This window comes from Fistularia commersonii, chromosome 22 (assembly GCF_037954325.1).
Source record: "Fistularia commersonii isolate RoL2024-O1a breed Wild chromosome 22, RoL_Fcom_v1.0, whole genome shotgun sequence".
Classification (NCBI taxonomy): domain Eukaryota; kingdom Metazoa; phylum Chordata; class Actinopteri; order Syngnathiformes; family Fistulariidae; genus Fistularia; species Fistularia commersonii.
This window is the reverse complement of record NC_141305.1, coordinates 13344669-13368681: the sequence shown is the minus strand read 5'-3', so window position 1 is coordinate 13368681 and position 24013 is coordinate 13344669. Positions and strand designations below refer to the sequence as shown.

General features: G+C 39.2%; 2 protein-coding genes across 2 annotated transcripts; both read right to left on the bottom strand.

Moving 5' to 3' along the window:
• Nucleotides 1–5057: 5057 nt before the first annotated feature.
• LOC147221755 (leukocyte surface antigen CD53-like) lies at nt 5058–11704 on the bottom strand. Its single transcript, XM_086169959.1, has 8 exons — nt 11560–11704; nt 10958–11050; nt 10075–10263; nt 9136–9210; nt 8456–8566; nt 8208–8315; nt 6622–6705; nt 5058–5895 (listed from the first exon to the last, which is right to left on the bottom strand). The coding sequence occupies exons 2-8, from the start codon at nt 11018–11020 to the stop codon at nt 5827–5829; spliced, it is 699 nt and encodes a 232-aa protein (XP_086026085.1). The 5' UTR covers nt 11021–11050; nt 11560–11704; the 3' UTR covers nt 5058–5826.
• Nucleotides 11705–12409: 705 nt separating this feature from the next.
• Nucleotides 12410–23255, bottom strand: lman2lb (lectin, mannose-binding 2-like b). The gene is made up of 8 exons (XM_086169700.1): nt 23045–23255; nt 21256–21374; nt 20347–20464; nt 18076–18158; nt 16853–17014; nt 16191–16305; nt 15986–16105; nt 12410–15746 (listed from the first exon to the last, which is right to left on the bottom strand). The coding sequence occupies exons 1-8, from the start codon at nt 23247–23249 to the stop codon at nt 15604–15606; spliced, it is 1065 nt and encodes a 354-aa protein (XP_086025826.1). The 5' UTR covers nt 23250–23255; the 3' UTR covers nt 12410–15603.
• Between the last annotated feature and the right edge of the window lie 758 nt (nt 23256–24013).

The following is a 24013-nucleotide window of genomic DNA, read 5'->3' as shown; positions in this document are numbered from 1 at the left end:
TGCTTCAACCTATGATGTAGGCAACTCGGGATCATCTCAAACAGCCCAAGTCTGTTTTCTTGGTTAAAAGACACAGAGCAGACACCATCGTTAGGAGAACCGAACAGCAGCTTCTAAATGAAAGGATAAGGCAGATAGACGTCAAGGAAACCAAACTCACATGGATAAGGGAAAAGACAACATTACCACCAACAGCAACCACAAGTACTGTGTAAGGAACTTATCCAGCTGCCAACTAAACCCAATGAGGTTGGTGTCCTCTCTAAGCTTCTAAATCATGCAGTCACCCCAGATTATCCCAACAGTAGACCTCACCATGGCAACAGAAAGGGCTCTACGCATTAACCACATCTCCAGTGCAGAGGCTGAGGAAATCCAACTCAAGGTCTCAGCAGCACTCTCCAGTGCCAAACCAACCCTGTCCAGTCTGACAGCTGACAAGAAGGTGGTTCTCTTCTCACTCCAGAAGGACGGGAACATCACCATCCCTCCAGCTGACAAAGGTGGATGCACAGTGGTTCCGAAAAGAAAGGATTACAAGGCAAAGATGGACAGTTTGCTAGGGGACACAACCTATGAAACCCTGAAATGGGACCTGACCAACACATATAAGAAGAAAGTGGTCAGCTGTCTACAACATCTCGAAAGAACGGCGCACCCAAACGACAAAACATCCAGGCATAAGATTGACAATGTGGTGTGTGGTTGCACTGAGGATTGTGATGTCTGCATTGGGGAAACCAAACAACATCTACACAAATGGATTCCCCAACGCAGGAGAGCCACCACTTCAGGACAGGACTCCGCGGTCCACCGACACCTAAAAGATAAGGGACATTTTTTTTAAGACAGAAATGTATTTATTCCGGCCAGAGACAACAGATGGGTCGAGAGGAATCAAAGAAGTCATCCTTCAAACAAAAACAGAATCTTTTAAACATTTAAAACTGAAGAAACATCTCTGACCAGAGGAGGGGGGCTCAGGCACAACCTTTCACCAACATATAACCCTTTACTGGGATTGATACCAAGACGGATAATCACGCGTGGGCCTGGCCCATCTCCATCCACCAAACAACCTGGAAAGATCCCCCACCAGTACCAGGCCCGGTAACTTCCACGTTAGCCTCAGTCCGTGGGATCCAACAGATTTCACTTCTTTATTTCACATTCTGAGAAGTTTGGCTTCACCTTTTCACATTCTAATCCAGGTAGTCACAAAAAGTTGCTCCTTTGTACCTACCTAACGACACACCATAAGCTCAACAACCCCCTTGGACCTAGTTTCTGCCGATCAACTACACAATTTGCATAACAACCCATCATAACCTAGATCCACCCACCACCCTGGCAGTTGTATTTGGAAACACTCCATAGGCTATTAGCACTGAAGAAGCGTCTGGGATGAGCGGTGGAATGTCTTCAAGTGAAGATATTCAAATCCAGTTACCACAACAAGAAGATTTTGACAAGAATTCATCATGACCTGGATGACTGAGAACCTCCATGGATATGTCAAACTCTTCAATTAACATCTTTTCAACTGAAATACTAATCAGTGTCCCACAAACATGGCTTTCAAACTCTTCAATTTGAGGCACTATTTGATAATACAAAAAATACAGTGCAACAGGAGAATAACATAGCCAGGAGAAAATTACATATTTTGAAGCAACAGATTCATTCAATCTGCAAAGAAATGGGTCATTTGACACAATGATAGATTTTCCTGCAGAAAAACATATTGTCTCCACATGTCAGCTGGCAGAGTGTAGCATGTTCAGCCTATGACCATGTGATCAAGTTGGAGGGATTTGCCACTTCAGCTGTGCAATGACCCACATACCTGTGTGACCTGCTTTGTTTGCCATTAAAAATTTATGGACATGGAAGAGGGGAGCAAACATATAGAGATGAAAAAAATGCAAATAAAGAAGCAGTTGTAATCAGAGGGAAGAGATCCACTGACATTGATTAAATTAATAATATTTCAGGGGAGGCTAATGTGCAAGAGGTCGAGCTGCAGGGTTTTCTTCATACTTAGAGTGCAGTTATTGCCACAGCCATCATATGGAACTGACTTTTTCTTTTCAAAATAAATCAATATAATCCCGCTTACTACAATCTGTTTTTTAACCTTTCTCCATCTGCTTTCTGCTTTCTGATGTGCCATTCTCAATATGGCTATTCTCTTAATGATAGAGGTTTAAAGTTTTAGCATTGCTAACCCCCCACTGGGTTAGAAAATAAATCTTTTCAGTCACATCACAGTCCAGATCTGGCCTATTTCCTGCAAAATCTCGAATCTATCGAGCCACAAAGCAAAACACCTAACAAGTGACATTTGCGTTTTTCCAAAAGTTGCTTCACAGTAAAGAGACAAAGTTATTCCATTTTCTGATTTTTAACCAGAAAAATCTATACTGGAAAAATGTGTGCAAAACATATTTGTTAACCTCGAGCTCGGTTTTGTTTTGTTTTTATCTTCGACTGTAAGCACTAGGGTCATTACATTTAAGTTTCCCATCTGTTTATATATTCTTTTTAATTGCAAAACTTTATGCACAGATCTTGAAGCAGTCACTTACTGTAAAAGCAACTTTCAAACACGATAGTAAATGCCTCATAACTTTTTATGGCACCATTTTCAGTGTATATTTAACTCACAATGCAGAGCTCAGCACAACTGATTAAGTGACCCAGATGTTTCAAGGGTGTTAGTGATCTGTGCGTCAAGTCAATCAGACACTAAATAAGCCACCGTGCAGATTGATAGCAAGCTATCATGATGTCTGTCCTGCTGATAGGATGTACTTTAATGATAGAATATAATAATTGTCTTCTCCATCCAATACCAGATTAGGTGCTACACTGTGGAATCAAGTCTGTGGAGACCCATTGTTTTTTGAAATATTTTTAAAATAATTGGATTAAACTTCATTCCTAATTGCAATTATCCAGACTGCTTGATTCTCGAGGTTGCCCCTGAGAAAAACACTTCCCATTGGACAGTACTTTTCTCAATTTAATGAACATAAAAATATGAAATTAACCCACGACGTCACATAAACACAACGATGTGATCGGCCATCGCCAGTCTGACCCACAAATAAGTGCATAGGTTAAATATAAGATATGACTATTTGTAGTTTTGTGTGGCTGTAGTGTATCGGTTTAAGGGAGGAGTTGAGAAAGGCTTTGCGTGGTCAGGGAGAGCTTCCAGATGATTGGACAACAACAGCTAGTGTTATCGGGGAGACAGGTAGAAGAGTACTTGGTGTGTCATCTGGAAGGAAAGTAGATAGCGGGGCTTGGTGATGGAATGAGGAGGTGCAGGAATATATCAAGAGAAAGCAAAGAAGGTTAGCAAAGAAGAAGTGGGATACTGAGAGAACTGAAGAGAACAGACAGGAGTACAGGGAGATAAAACGTAAGGTAAAGATAGAGGCAGCAAAGGCAAAACAAAGGGCGTACGATGACCCGTATGCTTGGTTGGACAGTCAGGAGGGAGAGAATGATCTATAAAGGTTGGTGAAACACAGAGATAAAGATGGAAAGGATGTAAAACAGGTCCAAGTGATTAAGGATAGAGTAGGAAATGTATTGACAGATGCTAGAGGTGTGGAAGTGTCTAGGACAGGCAGCGGTAGAGTTTCTGACTATTCAACAGGATCTTAGAGTAAGAAGATGCCTAAAGAATGGAGACAAAGTGTGATGTGCCAATTTTTAAGAAAAAGGGGGATGTGCAGAATTCCGGCAACTATAGAGGGATAAAGTTGATGAGCCGTACAATGAAGTTATGGGAAAGAGTAGTGGAAACTAGACTGAGAGCAGAAGTCAGCAATTGTGAACAGCAGTATGGCTTCATGCCTAAAAAGAGTACTACAGGTGCTGTATTTGCTTTGAGATTGCATATATAAGTAAAGAGAAGGACAGAGGGAACTGCATTGTTTATGTAGACCTAGAAAAAGACCTATGACAGGGTGCCAGGAGAGGTTCAAGTTGGAGGTGGGACTCCATCAGGGATCAGCTTTGAGCCCCTTCTTGTTTGCAGTGGTGATGGACAGGCTGACAGATGAGGTGAGACAGATATATCCATGGACCATGATGTTTGCAGATGACATTGTGATCTGTAGTGAGAGCAGAAAATAGGGTTGAGGAAAATCTAGAGATGGAGGTATGCTCTGGAGAGGAGAGGAATGAAAGTTAGTTGCAGCAAGACAGAATATGTGTGTGAATGAGAGGAACTCAGGTGGAACGGTGAGGCTAAAGGGAGTGGAGATTTCAGGGAGTTGGAGGATTAATGGTACGGTACTTGGGGTCAACAGTCCATAGCAACGGAAAGTGTGGAAATGAGGTGAAGAGACAGGTTCAAGCAGGTTGGAATGGGTGGAGAAAAGTGTCAGGGGTACTAAACGATAGAAGACTATCAGCCAGAATGAAAGGAAAGGTGTACAAGACAGTGGTGAGACCAGGGATGCTGTATGGACTAGAAACAGTTCCTATGACCAAAAGACAGGAGGCAGAGCTGTAGGTCACAGAGATGAAGATGTTGAGGTTCTCTTTGGGAGTAACCAGGATGGATAGGATCAGGAATGAGTCAATCAGATGAGCAGCACATGTTAGATGTTTTGAGAGAAGGTCAGAGAAGCCAGACTGAGATGGTTCAGTCATGTACAGAGGAGGGATTGGTAGACGGATGCTGGAATTGGAGCTGCCAGGCGGCAGGTCTCAAGGTCTCAAGAGAAGATTTATGGAAGTGGTGGGAGAGGATATGAAGGTAGTTGGTGTGAGAGAGGAGCATGCAGACAACAAGGTTAAATGGAGAAAGTTGATTTGCTGTGTTGACCCCTGATCGGAGAACCCGAAAGGAGAAGAAGGAGACCATTTGTAGTTTAAAACCTCTTTTAGCTAATGTCTCATTAAATGTTGAATTTATTTTTAGTTAAAGGTAATTCGCTTCCTGATTCAGATCATCTTTACACTCAAATTAGCAATTTTTTTGTTAGAGTAGAAACAAACAAAATAGATTATAAAGCATTGATGAAGCTGTTGCATAAAACCAAGAACATTTTTAATTACAAGAAAGTGATATTGTTTTTGTATGTGGATTAAAATGTGCATGTAAGGTTTTGATTTGTACTGTGTGCATCTTTGCATATTCTACAATAACAAAAGACAAGAAATCGGACACAAATAGATTATATTCATGCAATTAGACATCAATAAAACAGCAAACATACACATCAATGTGTCTGCTAGTTGTGCAGACAAATTGACAACAACAAAAAAACATCCAGATCATGAAGTGGCAACTCAAACTCCCTGGAGTGTTCAATAATTATCAGAGGCAACACCATCTAAACCAGACCTGGGCATTTTACGACCCACGGGCCACATCCAGCCTGTTTTGCTTTTTTATCCAACCCGCCAAACTATTTTCTTTGAATATTTTAATACATATTTTCAATCAGTATTGAATTTAGAAACTCTGTATTTTTTCCTTTTGTGTCATTTTGTGTGGGTGTTTCCATACAAAATAAAGTCAGTACATGATCAGGAAAGACTTTAAAGTTGAAATGAAATGCCAAAAAATTGAAATATTTCAATTGCAATTTTCAATTTTGAATTTACATGATACCTAGTTGGCCAGTGCATAAAAATTAAATAAGAAATGTGAACCGCCAGACTAAATAATTTCCCACCCTTGAAAGTCCAAGTCTTGAGAAGTGCAGAACTGTACAAGCAACACTGACCTCTGGAGGCATTTGGAAGACAACATAAAAATAGAATGCAGCCCTTAGCGTCGAAAATAATGGCCGATGATCACTGGTAGCCGAGTCCGCGTCGACTGAAGTGACAGACGATTGGGACGACGAAACACAGACAAACAAACTAAAAAAAAAAGGGACCAGACATTAAAAGAACAAAATGAGCTGTATATGCAAAGTGTTGAATTTAAAGTATGATATTAGTATTATGATAGCAAGTGAAAATCAAGTCTTCCAATGGCACCACAGACACATATTGCTGCAGGTTGTTTGGCAGGTGTGAAGCCATCAAGCAAAGTAAAATATGCAGTACAAAGTTTTATTCCCCCAGCTGGTCTTACTGTGGTCTGTGCATTATTTAGAAAAGTTAATTTGTTTAGTTTCTTGGCTTAGGTGGCAAATGCTCTGTGGTTGTGTCTATTTAGATATTGATATAAAAAAATAGATACTACGGAGAAAAACGATCATCTGAAAATACCAGGGATCACAGTAATACGTTTTTCATCAATTTTCAATATGGAAATTTTGATATTTCCAGTTTTCTCACACTGTTAATTTTGGAAGGCTTTAATGTTACTGCAAAATTTCATGTCACTTAACTCAGCTCAGCTTCAAAACATAGCACAGCTCAGATATAACCAGATATAACCTGGTAATTTTAGTTTTTTAGCTCAGCTTTATTTTGCATGACAGGAATTTTTAAAATTCAAGAAATAAAAGATTGTGCTTTGCTGTATTCAGAAAAACAGGCTGACATTACATCATCATAATACAGCTTCTTAAAGGGTAAAACCATTATTTTCACCCTTTAGCCAACACCCATGTTTGGAATAGTAGATGAAATGACTACCTGTATGATAAACATGGTGACCACGCCTGCACCCGTGCTCAGATAGTTCCTGGCAAACCAGTCCCTCAGTTTCACAAGACAACCCTGAGAGACAACAGTTTAGGGTTATTCGTAGAAGTGGTCATTTCTTCGGTGCAAATTATCCATAACCAAATGTACCCATAATTCACAGATGAAAGATGGGAGAGAAAATGTTGAGCAGGGCTAAGGAGGAGACAGCCAAAGACTTATACTTAGGCAAAAGCTTCTTTACAGTCAAAGAAAAAAACATCAAAATTATACAGTATGCTAAATAAAAGTACAAATAAGCTGTGAAGATGAAGTGCTGCCCACATTCTGCCACTGTGCTGTAGTGCTGAACATAGATGAAGAGCTGAAACAATTTAAAAAGAAAGGTAGCCACCATATGGAAAGCACTTGAATACAATGATTGTGTGAAAGATTTCCAAATTCTTAAGCCCATAGGATCCTTCCTGATGTCCTTACTGCAATCAAAGTAATCTATGAAGACACATTTGCAATTTGCAATTGTCATTGCTTAGTTTTAGGGAGATCATATTGCTCCTTTTGTCCACATTATTTGTCTCAATAATAATCTTTCACATCTCCATCTTTAATTTTGATAGTCTAATGCGTAAATCTTGCAAAATAAAGTGCTACCAAGCTGTACAACTACCCTACCCAGACTTTGCATATGGTATTGCTCTCTCAGAGAACTGCATTGATGCTGTAGAGGGTCTCCATGCGTGGGCAGGATAAGCAAGTCAAAGTAATGTTCCCTTCCTATTGTCATAAAAAATTAAACGCACGCACGTAAACTCAATATCTATTATTCTTTGGGCCTCTTTGGACACCATAAATATTTCAAGTACTTGAGTTCATTAACCAACGCTGACTATGGCATCAATGTTAAAACAGCCCAGGTAATCTGACTGCATTGGAGAAGGCTTGGAATATCAAAATGAAAACCAAGGCCAACATTTCCTCTTGTGTGGCTCGGACATGTGGACACTAGATGCTCCCCGTACTAGAAGAATCCAAGACACTAGCACCAGAATGCTTTGAGCAGCCTACAGATCAACACAGCTGTCTGTCCCCTCTACCTGTCTCCCCACCATCAGGAGCAGAGCATTCAGCTACTCTGCTCCCTGTCTCTGGGATTCACTCCCACCCAAAATCAGGAAAACCCAATCATTTCCCCAATTCACATCAGTACTCATAACCCAATTCTTTAAAGAAGCCTATTCCAGCTGATGCTGTCAGTTTTAGTTATTTTATGTATATGTGTATTTATATTTTATACATGTAAACATGCATATGTGGATGTGTAATTGTGTACATGTGTATAAACATATATTTTAGTTTTTTTTAAACTGCATTGTCACTTTATTGTTTTACTTTAATTGTTTCTTCAGATCAATATTCTGTGTTTATGTGTATGTCTGTACGGTGGCCTTGAGTGGTAGATAGGCACCTCAAATCAAATGTATTATTATTATTATTATTATTATTACTATGGTCATCATGCTTCACAATGGGAATGATGAAGAGAGACAAAGAGAAATAAGAGAAAGAGTGAATGCAACCTCTTGCCAGTTTGTGTGTTGGGATAAGATACAGGGATCCTCAGTACAACAGGAAATTGGAACATTCCCCCTCCAGTCAGCTTCACCATGAACTCCACAGCACTTGAACTAGATAGAAAAAAAGCAAAAGGACATGTGTTTCTGAACTGAATGAAATTAGTCCTTCTGTACAGAATGTGGTTGTGTAAATTACAAAAAAAAGTGATAGCCAGTGGTATTAAGGTTAGAAATTAGTCTTTCCTCAGTACCAGGTGCTGAACGGCATCAAAGTCATCTTTAATGGTCTTGTTGCCTTCAGGACCAGAGTGTCTGTAGATCTCCAGGCTTCCCATCAGGTCTCTCTCAAAGTAAGAGTCAATCTGCAGCAGACAAACCGTGTCATCTGCAATATACTCCTAAATATCAGTCCCTGCTTGGCCTTATCCCATTTCTCACTTTACTGTATGTTGGGGACAGCTGCCATGACAATAGACCGCAAGCTGGAATTATTCTGTCAGGGGTTCTGCTGTAGCTTGAAAAGCTGATTAGTGTGACCTACATCCAATATCCCACTTGTAGGTCAAAAAGTGTATTTGTGCTGGAAAATGTGGTATGGTGACATTTCAAAATGATGCCTGTTAAATTTTGAAAATGTACTTTCCTTAAAATCAAAGAAAAAATGCCTGTCTTCCCTTATAGACTCTCCCCTCCCTTAATCCGCATAATGTATAATGTCTTAATATTTAAACCTATTTTTTTCCCAAATTTTGTCTGTATTTCTTGTCAGCGTAACTTTCCAAAAAAATGCAATTATATTATTCTATTTATAGTTTAAAATTCTTTATTCTTTTATTATTCTTTAATGTTTTGTGAGATTCTGTCAACCAGGAATTTTATGGATTGGTGTGTCAACTCTTATTATTTCAACACAAAATCTCACTCCTCCTACCTTTCTGCTATAAACCAGGAACACACAGGCCATGGCCAGCTCCACCAACATCAGGATGAACAGGATGACAAAAAACTGCAATCAATAAAAAGAATCAGTTTGTCATATTTTTAGCTGATAACACCTTAAATTACAGCATAAAAATGTTTGGTTTGCACACTGAATAACATGGAAGATTCTTCCATGAAAAAGCATAAATGGCATCATTCCATTATTGTATTCTTGCAGGTGGTGTAATGATTTACTGGATAAACTATCAGGAGTTTTGATCATAACATCTATTGTTTTCTATTTTATTGATCCTCATTTTCAGTGACCATTGACCTTTCCATGAACTCATTCTATTAATGTGCTCCCATTGGGATGTTTGACAACATAAAAGCAATCGATGATTGACAATTCCTGACAGAGATGGAAATAAATGCGAATCTGAAAAATGTAAAGATCTTGATGTTGAGTAGCCAATAACAAATACAATCCCACAAAGTTGGAATGTGGGATAGTTTTAATTTAGAGAGCACGGTATGAAGATCGAGCCTAAGTGGAGGTCTTACCTCTAAGGTTAGAAAAGGATAACTAAAGCAAGAGAGGAAGCCTGTGGATACAAATGTCTGAATCAACTGAGTTCATAGACTCAGAAGAGGGCGAGAGGGGAAAGTTGATGCAATTTAATAAAAACAAATCACCTCCCGTGGTACAAAATGGCATATGAATGTGGGACTGACTTTCATGTGCTTGCTGACTTCAGTGGGAATCTGTTTATGTAAACATGTCTGAAACTTCTTAAAGTCTCAACTATATTTTTTCCCTTTAAGCCAAATATCTTTGTTTTAGTACAAGTATTAGCACCAAAAATGTTAATATCCTTGAAGACATTTACATTTGTTTTCACACATACATTGTTAAAATGTCATTACAAATACAATGGTTGGCACTGACGCTGATGAGGTGGCAGCGGTTCTCCTTGAGGCCTCCCAGGAATCCAAGGTAACACACACAGGTGACGATGGTACCGGTGACCACCAGTGTATTTGCAGGGTAGATGGGCCAGAAGGTAGTGACTAGGGAAGCGAACTTAGAGTGCATCGACTGGAATATCCCAAATGCAACCACAAAGGTTCCACACAGCTTCAACGACCACAGGATGGAGAAAACAGCGTTATTCTGACTCCACCACAATATCTAACTGATGACTATTTTAACCAACATAATGAATGATGCAAAATTATGAATTTGTTTGTTTTTTTTTACTGTGAAAACATTAAAGAATGTAATTTAAAAGACAGTAAGGTGACACGTTAATACAAAAAATTAAAATAATTGTATATGTTTAACAGATATTTTAGCCGAGCAAACTACCAAACACTGATCTTGAATTTGTACATATCAAATCATTTTTGGGTCTCAATACACCGCTGAAAATCACATCATGAGTGTCACACAGTCTTTGACTTTCTCTTCTGTTATCTCATCAGCCGGTCCATTTCTATGCAGCTGTTGTGACTGGTCATTACTCGCAGGATTAATTATAATTAATTGTGATTAATCACATACATGGCGGCCCACTTCAATTCAGGGGGTCCATTTTCTTGCGCATATGACTACGGACTCCCTGGACCTGGAAAACTAAATAGACCTGCACCATCATTCATGAGATGTCATTCTCAAGATGTCTGTGGAGAGAAGGCTGACTTGTAGGCTTCTAAATGTGTCAAATTAAAAAGGCTTATTTTAAGTCACAGATACTTACATTTACCTGAAAGTCGGTTAAAAGTAATAAGTGTTTTTGTCGGCATGTGTGTATGATTTACCGAGCACCTACCCAGCAAAGGAAGTTTAGAAAAACCACCATGGATTTCAAGCAGTTCACACAGGACCGATTCATCTTCGCCGAAACTCTGTCAGATCTATAGGACTGGATAACATTATGGGGAACACACACACAGAACACGTCAGACCACAGGGGAGCCAGAGAGGCAGCTGCTGTTTACAGAACACCACTGTTTGATGTGGCAACACGGAGCCCTCGGGCACAATGGATGCCTGTGACCCATTCTGGTTCCAGTTAATTATCATTGTTTCAGTTCATCACATCAGCTATTGTTCAAAGTTCTGTAGATAAACGTCTGAGAATAGGTTTCCTGAAACCAGGCCACTCATTTTTTTCTGCCAAGAGAAAATCCCATCTATAGTGAATAAGTAAGGTTCATTCAAAAGGAACATTTAAAAAAAAGTGGTGAATGACGAGTAATAACAAAAATAAAAGTTAAGGAAAGAAATATATGTGCTGTTATCATAACATATATTCTCAATTTAAATTCAGTGAAAAATACTGACTCATTTCCAGTTTGAACTTTTTGAAGAGGTGTTCTTTTAAAGAAGCTAATGTTATATTAAATTAGGTAGAAGTAACAGGGGACTTACCTTCACTCCAGTGCAGTATTTGACAGGTGCAGCGTTGTGGTTCTTTACATACCCTAGCGTGGACTGATGACTGACAGGTATGAGGAGGGAAGAGAAATTAGGAGGAGGGGGAACCCAAGGTCTCCGTCTCTTTTCATGGAGGGAGTGAAATACTATCTACACCTCCCAAACTACAGAGGAGGTACAACTGCTACATCATTTCAGGAAGAACCAAGTAGGAATGTCATTTTAGAAGGTCATGGTCACCAGAAAAACAAATGCGACGCTGAACGCCGTGCAATATTTTGCAGTTCAACATGAGACTGGTCATTGGAGGAAGAAAAAGATTTAACTGAACATCCATTAAATTGACCATGGCTTTCATTTAGACATGTATAATGCACTTGGTTGGTTTGAATGTATAGTTTAATTTAGGTGTTTTTTATGGTGTTTATTTTCCAAGAGGGGCTATCTACATTTTAGTGCAAATATGTGACCAGCTGCAATAAACAGGGGTGGAGGACTTTCGTTGTTTACTGAAGTGTAAATACAAGAACCTTCACAATGGAACTACAATAACCTTCACATTATTTAATGCTTTGCTGTACCATGTACAATGTGTATATGTGAACACACACACATACATGTTATGTGTACATATAAATATATATATATATATGTGCATAAACATGTCATGTTTTTCTTTTTACATGGGCTGGAAACACATCTAGAATAATCTTCATTTAAGGATGTTTTGATTGTGTGAGATTGTGTGCATATTTTGTATGTTTAAATTTGCCGTTAAAAGGTATGATGGTACACAAGATGTAATTATTAATCTCAACAAGAGAAATAACAGGAGACGCTACCATAAGCATAAATACATTTATTGAGACAAGTAGGTCAAACAAATTGCAGCATTAATGATTGAACTACGCGGGTCATTGCAATTACTTTAACAAACACCTAGACATGACTTTCACCGTGAGAAGAAAACAGCAAACTTCTTGTGAAGCAAAACTATAACAAAACTTTTAATTCATGGCTTTGAACTGCACTTAAATTGCAATTGCAAGTAACACAAGGAACTTAAATCACCCCCACCACCCACACACAAACACTGCATGATCTACATTGAAAAAGAAATCGAATCGAAAAAGCATCAAAACGGTAACGTCTTTTGTGTAAAAACTGTTTTGTTAGACACATCTTACGGTATCACGCTATCAGGAAACTCCAATACTGTCCAACAGGCGTCAGCAATCACATGTCAAGCAGGAATTTTATTTTATTTCATTTAGTTTAAGCACCACCTCTGCTCCAAAACCTGTTCACAAGAACTGGAAAAAAGGTTAAAACCCCAATTTAGTTTCATGAATCACCCGAAAGAAAAGATCCATCCATCCAACCATTATCTTCTGCTTATCCTGCAGTCAGGGTTGTTGGGATGCTGGAGCCTATGGCAGCTGTCATCGGGTGGAGAGGCAGGGTATATCCTGGACCAGCTGTCATTTTCTGCTTCTTCATGTTTTCAAAAGCCTGTCGTCTTGATGACAGAGGTTACACCAGTTGAGGAGACTATACTTTGGTTTTATTTGCCTTCTATCCGCAACATGATTGGGTCAAGGACATAAATATCACAATTTTCAGTTGACTATTTTTTCCGGCAACAATTTGCAAAAGTCAATTTGCAAAAGTCAAGGAACTGAGTTATTCTCAGTATCATGAGCAGATTAGATTCACTTGCAAGGAGTGAGCTTGTCGCTGAGGCCGAGCTTTTAAATCTCAAAACAGCAGCACTGTTCCTACCTTCAAATACAATGTCACTCAATCAATAGTCAATGTTGTGTTCCAGATTTCCTGGTCATTTACCAATTTTTCTTGAATTTTCCAGGAATTTTATGATTTTTAAAATTATAGTTTAATTTTTTTGAAGGATGGCTAATTATTTCTGATTATTTTTTTGTGCAATCTCCAAATTTTATACCACAATCTGGTGAAATCTGCTGAGAAAACAAAGAACAAAAAAAAAAAAAAAAAAGATTTCATTCACTATCTGTTGCTTAACCTACACTTAAGGTCACCAGTTGATTGCAGAGCCACATTTAGAAATAACCAACACACAACCTGTCACTCTCATCCACACTCCAGCAATGTCTCAGTATTATTTTTCAATTATCCTTCTGCATGTTTTTGGACAGTGGGAGAAAATCAAAGAACCCAATGTGCTGCCCTTGCAAAAAATTATGAGAAAAAAAAAAAAAAATTCACAAGACAACACAAAAATTCCAAAGTACAATATCACACAGACAAACTTCTAATTTGACCTCAACAGGTAAAAAAGAAGGCCTTTTCCCCACATTGGACATTCATAGAAACAAACCGGTAGAAAGTCAGTATAAGTAGAACCATCAGTTTCAGGATGTGATATCAGGCATGCCCTCTTGGTCCTCTGTGTCACCCACTCTGCACTAATGTTCACTGGGTGCGGTGAATCTGACAACGCAACATTACAAACTCACAATTTGGATCCCAAGAGCAATTCAGAGGCAGCAGTCATCTGGCCTTCAAATACATTATCTGTTCCAGATTTCCCATTCATTTTCCCATTTTTCTTAGCATTTCTAAGAATTTCCTGATTTTTTAAGATCTCACAGTAGGTCCCCAGGATTCCCGGGTGTCCTTAGCATAATTTACTATTATTAATTTATCTAAATTTATTAACACAAAGATCTTATGGTTATTGACACACAAATTCATCAGGTGCTTTTTATTCTCAAAACCATTCAATTTGATCAACTACAGAAAAGACCATGTAAAGACCTAATTTATCAGTTAACGTGATTGTTAAAATAAGTTCATTTCTTATTGAGTTGATATGGATGTAACTAGTCCTGCATCTAAATTAAGACCAAGGGAGTTTGAAATTCAGCAAATATACTGCTTAATTAAAAAAAATAAAACCAGTATTACTTGATTGTCATTTGATTAAAAAGCAAATTCTACACCCCAAATATTAGGTATGAAATTCATAATGTTATCATGTCTTATTTCTGTGGGTTCTGTTTCCTTGTTATTTTGGCATAATTTGTTTTTAATTAAATAAAAGCAGCTTTTACAAAACTTTACAAAAGATCTGACTGCTCTAAATGCTTGAAGTTATTCAATCCCAGGGGTAGGAATAATTTAGAGCTTGACCGTATATACATACATATTTATAAGATCAATGATACTGACGACTAACATAATTTTCATAGTCAGATTAGTGACATTGGATGGAATTTCTTGTGTTTAGATGCTGGTGACCATGATAAATATCCAGATAGACAAATCAAAATAATTTTTAGTGCAGGGCTGTGGGTTATTGAGTTATTTTGGTGTCAGAGGACATGACCAATCTGAGAACCCCAGCTCTGAGGCAACAGGTAAACTAACCACTGTGTGATGCAAAGCATACATACCAAGAGGGAGGGTAAGAATTTCAGGATTTTAAGTCTCAAACTGTGCAAGACACTCCTACCTGATGCTTAAAAAAAAGCGAGAGGTTATAAACCCTGTCATGTCATCAGATGATAAATGTACTCCTCCTGCCCTTCGAAGCAATCTGTTAGCAGACGACATATCAGTGCAGTCAGAAGGTTCTCAGAAATCCACAAGTCAATGGTCCTTACAGCAGCTGCACATTGGACTGTAGCTGCCTTCTGGCACCGCCAAGTGGCAGTCGGAGGTAACTATTTGTTAAAAACATGGAAAAACACACCATCTAGGATTTCAGAAATGAGTCTGTGGGTATTTGTTGTGCTTGATGGGAGGTGAAGACCATGGTCTTCTGCAGGGGGTGTCACAAAGTACAAGTTGGACACCTTTACTTTCAAATGAGCATGAAGGTCCGATACAGCAACGTGATCTCTTGATCTCTATGTCTAACAACATGTTGGAGTCTCTGTGAATGTGGGTTTTGATCTCTGGGTTCACAGTGCTTGTATTATATTCTTTTGGATAGCAGTCTGCATTGTTCTGATGCACAGTGGCTGTGAAACAACCTCTGAGGAGCTTGGGACTTCATCAATAGAAGCGTTTGCGACGGTTTTCCTTCCAGCGACTATAAATCATCAGGCCAACCACGGCTAGCACGCTCAGGCCCAAGATGGAGAAAACAAGGGTGAAGAAGAACTGGACACCACTCATCCCCTCCTCTTCCACCGTCACTGCAGAGCAAAACGATAAGGAACCATAATAAACATATATATGATGTTATGTCGCTGTGAGTTTCTTTACTTATTTTCAATATTAATCCTGAGAAGAGTGCAAGAACAAAGGTGCAGCTAGAGATGAACCCTTGTAGTTTATTTGACTAGAAATATATATGTGACCATTGTGGACCACAGGATGCTACCAATACTGTATAACAAAGCTTTCAAAGACAAGAGGGTGGTGCAACTTTTACCAGGAAAGCCTTGCATGTTGTCCACTCTGGGGATGTTCACCTCCTCCTCATCCTCATCCTCCTCCGCTGTTCTCTCCACAGTCAGCTGGTACAGCTTCATGGAAATAATGTCGTGATTGTCTGGAGGATGGCAGGACTCAGTCACATGGGATTCATGCAAACTTCCCAGCTTTTCCTTCTCAAGAAATGCCTGACTTTCTTTTACCTGATAGATCCCCAGTGGCAGACGTGGCACCTAAGAAATAGCCAAGGGGAAGGCGCACTCCACTGACATCAGCACAGTCTCGCCATTCCTGCTTTCCATCCACGTCTACCATCACCTGGGGACCAGAGGAACAATCAATATTCTGTAAACTTATCAGTGGAGCACTTTTGCTCACTCTCACACTTTTCTGCCTTACTTCTTTGAAATGTAAAAATTGAATTTCTTGAATAAAATAGTCAAGGAAAATTACTGGGGAAGAAATCTAGTCAGCCAACTATCAAAACAATAAGTAAAAGTGTAAATTTACAACATCTTTTACAGAGATATGTTTATGGACCGTCTTTGTCATTCAGGTGATGTTTAATCCTTGAAAAAGTCTTCTTGTGGCAACTGGACTTGAATTTCTTCCCTTGAAGATGTTTCAAGAGACTTCTTCAGTTCTTTAAGTCCTTTTTACAGAGATTTGGCACATCTAATGCATACTTTTGTGGCTTGCTGATTTTGAGTTCATTTTTTGCCTATTTCAAAGTAAATTAAAAAAACTTGTTTCAGCCCACCCTGCAGGCTTTTTAAAATATCTATTAATGATAAGAGTGAAATAGTCTCCCTTACCAGTGTTCCAATATTTCAAAGCCAAAAGCAAAATAAATGCTGTATCATACCGTCAGTCTGTTCTTGATATATCTGACAAGGAGGAAGGTTTCATGCATTGTGTTGCGCATCATAGCTGTGCAGCCTCCAAGCTCTGTCAGCCGTCCATCTTGGTCATGGTCATATGACAAAGTGCCATTCCCCAGCATCACTGACACGTATGGAAAAGTTCTCTGTGGGGAAAAGAGACGGTGAGAATCATGCAAACTTTATTAATATCTACCAACTTCAAATCTGACTATCAAATGCAGCTTGAGGGATCCATAACATGTGGCCAGTTAAACAGACACTCAACAAGGCACATTTGAGGATAAATGGAGATATAATTACTCAGACTGCTTGAACAGGCGGTTGAACGCAAGTGGAAACACCATGTGTATGGGCAAGTGAAAGACAGCCTTTTCCATTGATTACCCCTATTGAACTTTTAGAAAAGTGCTCATTCTGCCAGCCATGGCAACATTTTTGGCACATTTGGTATGTGTGCGCAATTCTTTTTCAAGAATTGTTAGGAATAAGAGCTCCTGGCTCTCAGATTGATTAATATTTGGAGCTTGATTGGCAGTCAATCTCCCAACCCTGGCTCGGTAATTCATTGAGCAACATGATTTCCTTTACATTTTTGGCAATAAGTTTTGTATTGTGAGGGAATGTTTTGGCCTCACTCTAATCTATGGCAAAACAGTATATAGTTCAAGAGTTTACAAATCAGTAAAACTAAGTGAGGTATCCCCACAATCCACTTCCGAATAAAAGAATTATATCAGGTTTAAGTTTTGTTTAACTACGTTAAAGATATACAAATACACAGTATTGCCCTGTGTGTTTATTTGCACATGAGGTACACATGAGGTGAAGTGAGACATGACAGGGTGTAAATGGTAACACATGTGAAGACACATCTTAATGTCAGGAGTAAACACGCCATTACACTGTCGCATCAGGAGAAGCATCACAGTGACAGCCAACCGTGCCGATGGATCATAAGACAAATGGAATGAACTCATGCGATTTAAAAAAAAAAAAAAAAAAAAAAAAAAAGACATATTTCTCCTGCTACCTGAGAGCCAGACTGCCTCTGCTGCACATTCACAGGGAGATAAATCACTATGGTCACTGTAAATTGTCAGATGAGGCTGGATTACATTTCACAAGAACCAGGAATGAGGTATCACTCCAGTACAAACTTACACATCTGCCATTTACAAATGAATAGTGGTAGCAGCTCACTCACCTCACGGTTCTTTTCGTTGTTGGGGTACGTATCCACGAAGATGCCCAGTCCAGAGAACTTGTTCATATTGCCAAACACGGGACCTAAAGGGAGGGTTCAATTTCTGTGTCTCACAAAACATTCCTGCTTATATAAGACTTTCAGCACCAGAGTGAAAAACAAGTTACAGAGGTCCTACGGCTTCCAAAAGTCTCGCTGTTACATGTGCACTTACACTGGTTAACTTAATAAGAGGTGCTGGTTTTTCAACTTTTCCAAGTTGTAAAGCATGTAGAGGTCTTTCATTTTTAACATAAGTACTCTTCAACTGTGAGTGACAGAATCCAAAACAAAAAAACAGAAAAACACATTGTATGATTTTCAAGTACTGTAATTTATTTGCATTTTATTGCATGACATAAGTATTTGATCACCTATCAACCAGTAACAATGGCAGCTCTCACAGACCTTTTAGTTAATCTTTAAGAAGCCCTCCTGTTCTCCGCTCATTACCTGTATTAATTGCACCAGTTTGAACTCCTTACCTGTATAAAAGACACCTGTCCACACAAACAATCAAACAACCTCTCCACAATAGCAAAGACCAGAGAGCTGATTGCCCATGACCAAAAGCTGGGGCATGGGCAAAAGACAAGCAACTTGGTAAGAAGGCAACAACTGTTGGCACAATCATTAAAAAATGGAATAAGTTCAAGATGACATTCGATCTCCGTTGGTCTGGGGTTCACACCTCGGAGGGCATCAAATATCATGAGGAAGGTGAGGGATCAGCCCAGAACAATATAGCTAGACCTGGTCAATGACCTGAAGAGAGCTGTGACCACAGTCTCAAAGAAAACCATTAGTAACACACTACACCGTCATGGATTAAAATCCTGCAACGCACGCAGGGTCCCCCTGCTCAAGCCTGCACATGTCCAGACCTGACTGAAGTTTGCCAATGACCATCTAGATGATCCAGAGGAGGAATGGAAGAAGGTCATTGTTACCCGATGAGACAAAAATAGAGCTTTTTGGTCTAAATCCCACTCGCTGTGTTTGAAAGGAGAAGGATGAGCGCAACCTCACAAACACCATCCCAACTGTGAAGCATGGAGGTGGAAACATCATTCTTTGCTTTTCTGAAAGGGAGACAGGACGACTGTAGCTTATTAAGGGAAGGATGGATGGGGCCATATATTAGAAGATCTCGGCCAACAACCTCCTTCCCTCAGTAAAAGCCTTGAAGATTGGTCGTGGCTGAGTCTTCCAGCATGACTACGACCCCAAAAAAACAGCCAGGGCTACTAAGGGATGGCTCTTGTAAAAAGCATCTCAAGGTCCTTGAATGGCCTTGCCAGTCTCCAGACTTGAACCTAATAGAAAATCTTTGGAGGGAGCTAAAAGTCCGTGTTGCCCAGCGACTGCCGTGAAACCTCAAGGATCTGGAGATCTGTATGGAGGAGTGGGCCAAAATCCCTGATGCAGTGTGTGCAAACCTGGTCAAGAACTACAGGAAATGTCTGATCTCTGTAATTGCCAACAAAGGTTTCTGTACCAAATATTCATTTCTCTTTTTCTGGTGTATCAAATACTATTGTCATGCAATAAAAAGCAAAATCATTACTTCAAAATCATATTATGTGTTTTTCTGGATTTTTGTTGAAAATTCCATTACTCGTAGTGGAAGTAAAGGGGAGCATCTACGATAAAAATTACGGAGCTCTACATGCTTTGCAAGCCGGAAAAGCTGAAAAATCAGCAGTGTATGAAATACTTGCTCTCCCTACTGTATATTATAATGCAACAACAAATTGAAACTTTTCTGAAAAGATGTGAATGTTGATTGGTCATGCCCTTCTGCCCCACCACCTCCAAACAAACAAAAGTGTTAAATGTTAATCCATGAACACTGCATATCTCCTCAAACTGTAGGACTCTAACTTAACAGGTTATTTGAAAACTAACAGGACCAATGAAATACAGCCAGAGATAACTGCTTGTATGTTCCACAATAAAAATGCTACAATCAAAATTACTTGGCATTAGCAGCTAATAAAGACTGTGGTTCAAATGCTCCGTGGGTGAGGAGGTGCTACGCTTCGGTCACTTATTCACTCACACAACACAATCCTTCCATTGCAAAGCTTGTACTCAGCTAGAAGAGTGAGACAAGCAACTTGACACATTCAAAACCTGAAATTAACTTTGTTATCTCTCCCCCCAGAATCCTCACAGCGCATCAAGATAAAACATGTTCATCTCAAGCTGGTATATGTCCTTTCTACTCACCATTCTGCATGCGGTCTTTGGTTAACCAGATGGCCAGACCATCTCCATTCAAATATTTCTTCCCACTGCCAAGAATTCTGAAGTGCACCTTGAGTTCCCAGTCTCTCAACACTAAAGGCTGGATAGTAGCAGAAAGACGAGCAGGTTAATGTGCTGCAGTCAACTAGATTTTATCAATTACAAGCATTACAGTATTAACCTCCTTCCTACTATTATCTATTATTGTTATGTTTTGCTTGAAACTCTGGCACAACAATTTCCTTCAGGATAAATAAAGTTGTTCTTATCTTATCTTATCTTATCTTATCTTATCTTATCTTATCTTATCTTATTACAATGTATTACAATATAGAATCTGTTCTTGTGATAAATATATATAAATAAAACCATGTGCTTGTATATATACTTGTTTGTAGACATTTCTTCATTTTCCCTTAGATATTTTTGAGTACTGGTGGTTGTGTGTGTGTGTGTGTGTGTGTGTGTGTGTGTGTGTGTGTATATATGACTGTCAATCCACTCATAGCAGTTGTCCATTACTTTGAATGAAATGATGGTAGCTGAGCAGCACGTTAGTGCAGTGGCTAGCGCTTCAGCTTCACAGCACAAAGGACCCTGTTGCGATGATGACAAGGAGACCTCTCTGTGTGGAGTTTGCATGTTCGCCCCGTGTCTGCGTGGGTTTCCTCAGGGTTCTTTGGTTTCCTCCCACATTACAAAACCATCCAGGAGGTTATATGGAAACATTTTTGGGAAAAAAAATGTTGACTGCACCGCACACACATGCCCAATGACAGCTGGGATAGGCTCCAGCCTCCTGACGGCAGGATGAGTGTCAGACGATGGATGGATGATGGTAGCTGAGAAAGTGAAACATTGAGGGGGATTTGCACATTTTGCAGCACTTACAACGCGGCTCCACACAGCTCCCTGTTTGCTCTGTAGATCTGGTGTGAGTCTTATATAGTCAGGTGTGATCAAGGCAGTACCCATCAGATCCCATTGAGCAGAACTGGAGAACCCCAGGCCTACAACATAGTGACACATTAGAAGAATCATCCAATACTCCTTTCAAAATGTATGTTGAAACAGGTCAGGTTCTTATTTGTTTTGCTAGACTTTCTTCAAAACTGTGAATATTTAGTGAATAGATTTGGTTCCACAAGTCCATAAGACATAAGGGAGACTTTTGTGTTTCAACCAGCGACTTTTCCTGGAATATTTGTTATGAAAGAAGCTGTAAAATATGGAAATGGTAGCCAGGTACATTGATTATATGTTGGGGTATCAGTAAACTTGATTATTTAACTGCTAAAGCTTTATATTTCAAGAAACTGTAAATTATCATGAATAATTGAATAAACAGATAAATACAAATTTAGAAAAGGTCTAAAATAGCCAGATTTAACCAAACAGAGACTTCAGTCTAAAGCTTAGCTTGAACACCAAAACTAGTAAGAAGTGATCAGAAAATTTGACAAAAGTCAGACAAAATTGTAGAAAAAAATAAAATAATCTAAGTATCCAAACATGGTGTGCTGATGGGCAGTGCCAGGACTGGTGAGGTTAATCGGCTCAATAATATAGTGAGGAAAGGCCCGTCAGTGGTTGGACTGAACCTGGACCATCTTCAATCGGTGGCGGTGGGGAGGGTGAAACACAAACCGGGAGCTATCCTGGACAATCTTGAACGCTTCAGACACTCCTTTGAGCCCACGGCCATCAGACTGTACAACAACAGTCTGGACGGCACACAACTCTGGCCAGCCTGAGTGCACCTGTGCTGCTTCAACAATCTCACTACCTCACCCATTCACATGTGATGCCCTCACGCTGCTGTCGTTCTTATCCTTGTTTGTCCCAGCCCGCTCCTGCCTATTTCTGTTTATCTTATTCTTTGCTATCGTTACTCTATTTATATTGTTGTTTAATTCTGGTTGTGTATTTTTCACTCACACTGTTCCTTTATGTTGTCCATTATTATCCCTGATGTTGTTGCTGCTGTTAATTTATTCATGTATGTCTTGCTATCTTCTGTCTCTCTGTATTTATATTCATATTTATTTTACTTTATTTTTTTTCTGACATTTTAACTGTTATCCTGCTGTGACAATGGAATTTCCCCTATGGGGATTAATAAAGTTTATCTTATCTTTCCCTATCATGATGACACATTTTCCCAAATGTTTTAAGTCTTTCATTGTTCCTGGTATAAAACAAAACTAATGTATCAGATCCATATCACATATTACGTTCATTAATTGCCAGTCACAAAATTACATTAAAATTGGCCGCTGCAGTTAACCCTGTAACAGTTAAGAGGTGATTGAGATATTATCAGAAGCTCGAAGGTGTAAAAAGTGTTTAAAATTCAAACTAATACCATTTCACAGAAGAATTGAAAGACTAATATCAATGATAGTCTTTTTGAGCGTTAAAACCCGCTCTGCCGAAGGCTTGACGAGATCTAGCCTTTCCTGTTGTGTGACATAGCCCGGGTGAGTCACCTCAAATGTCAAAGGAGAATGAGGTTCCCCCGGTTAATAAATACCCAAACCCATTGATGTGTAGTTGGCGAATCGTTATTTTGGCTAGACTAAAATAGACTTTCATTGACGATAAGAACATTAGCCTTAAAACGCATTACGTTGTGCTCAAATCCACCTGTTAGCCAATGTTGGTAGGCAGTCAAACTCACCCCGATAAGGCTTTACTAGAGAGTATTCCCGCTTTAAAAACTCCTCCATATAAAGCTGGTCGTCCGCCATGGACCGGCCCATTAAAGTCCAAAGGGTGATGAGCAAACATATACATTTAAAGAGGTTTCCGTCACGGAACATTATTTTTAAGGAGCAAAAACTTCTAAATCCTTCTAGGTCTGAGTTAGTAACACTGGTAACCATCTTTAACCTCCGCCTACAAACTATCACGTGATTGTCGATGCCAGAACTACAACTTCCGGTGTTGATTTCTTTAACGGTTTGCCGTCACATTATTTTGATGAGTGAATGCCGCCACCTGCCGTATAAATGTGAGCAGCGTAAGTTATTTGTCACCTTTTCTTCAAACAAAATACTATGATTGAAATGAGGTTCTAGGTACCGAACATTTTTATAGCTATTGAATGTATTCACTATTTTTTTTTTTTATTTGCTCAGGTTTCATCTAATTTTTTTTTTATTTTCGTGGGGGGGAGGGGGGTCAAATCTTGATCTGTTTTACTGTATTTTGTACACCTAATCCTAAACAGGTCATGAAAATTAAATTCAAAGCAACCTGATTGTGGGATTCTGAAATAATTGGACAGAAAAGATCTAAAGTTGAAGGATGAAAGGTTAGACTATTAATGGTTTGTCAGGTGTCCTTTGCTTTGTTTATTATAATGCTTGAAGAAGCATTATAATAGACATACCCCTCATCTTGCTGTGGGGTCAGTAAAATTATTGTTAGAGAGCTGTTGGAAGAAATGTAGTCTGTTGCAGATGAGAGGCCCACTGGTTAATCTTCTTCTTTTTCAACCTGGTCACTCGCAAAGAGAACCTCAACATCTTCATCTCTGTGACCTGCAGCTCTGCCTCCTGTCTTTTGGTCATAGGAACTGTTTCTAGTCCATACAGCATCCCTGGTCTCACCACTATCTTGTACACCTTTCCTTTAATTCTGGCTG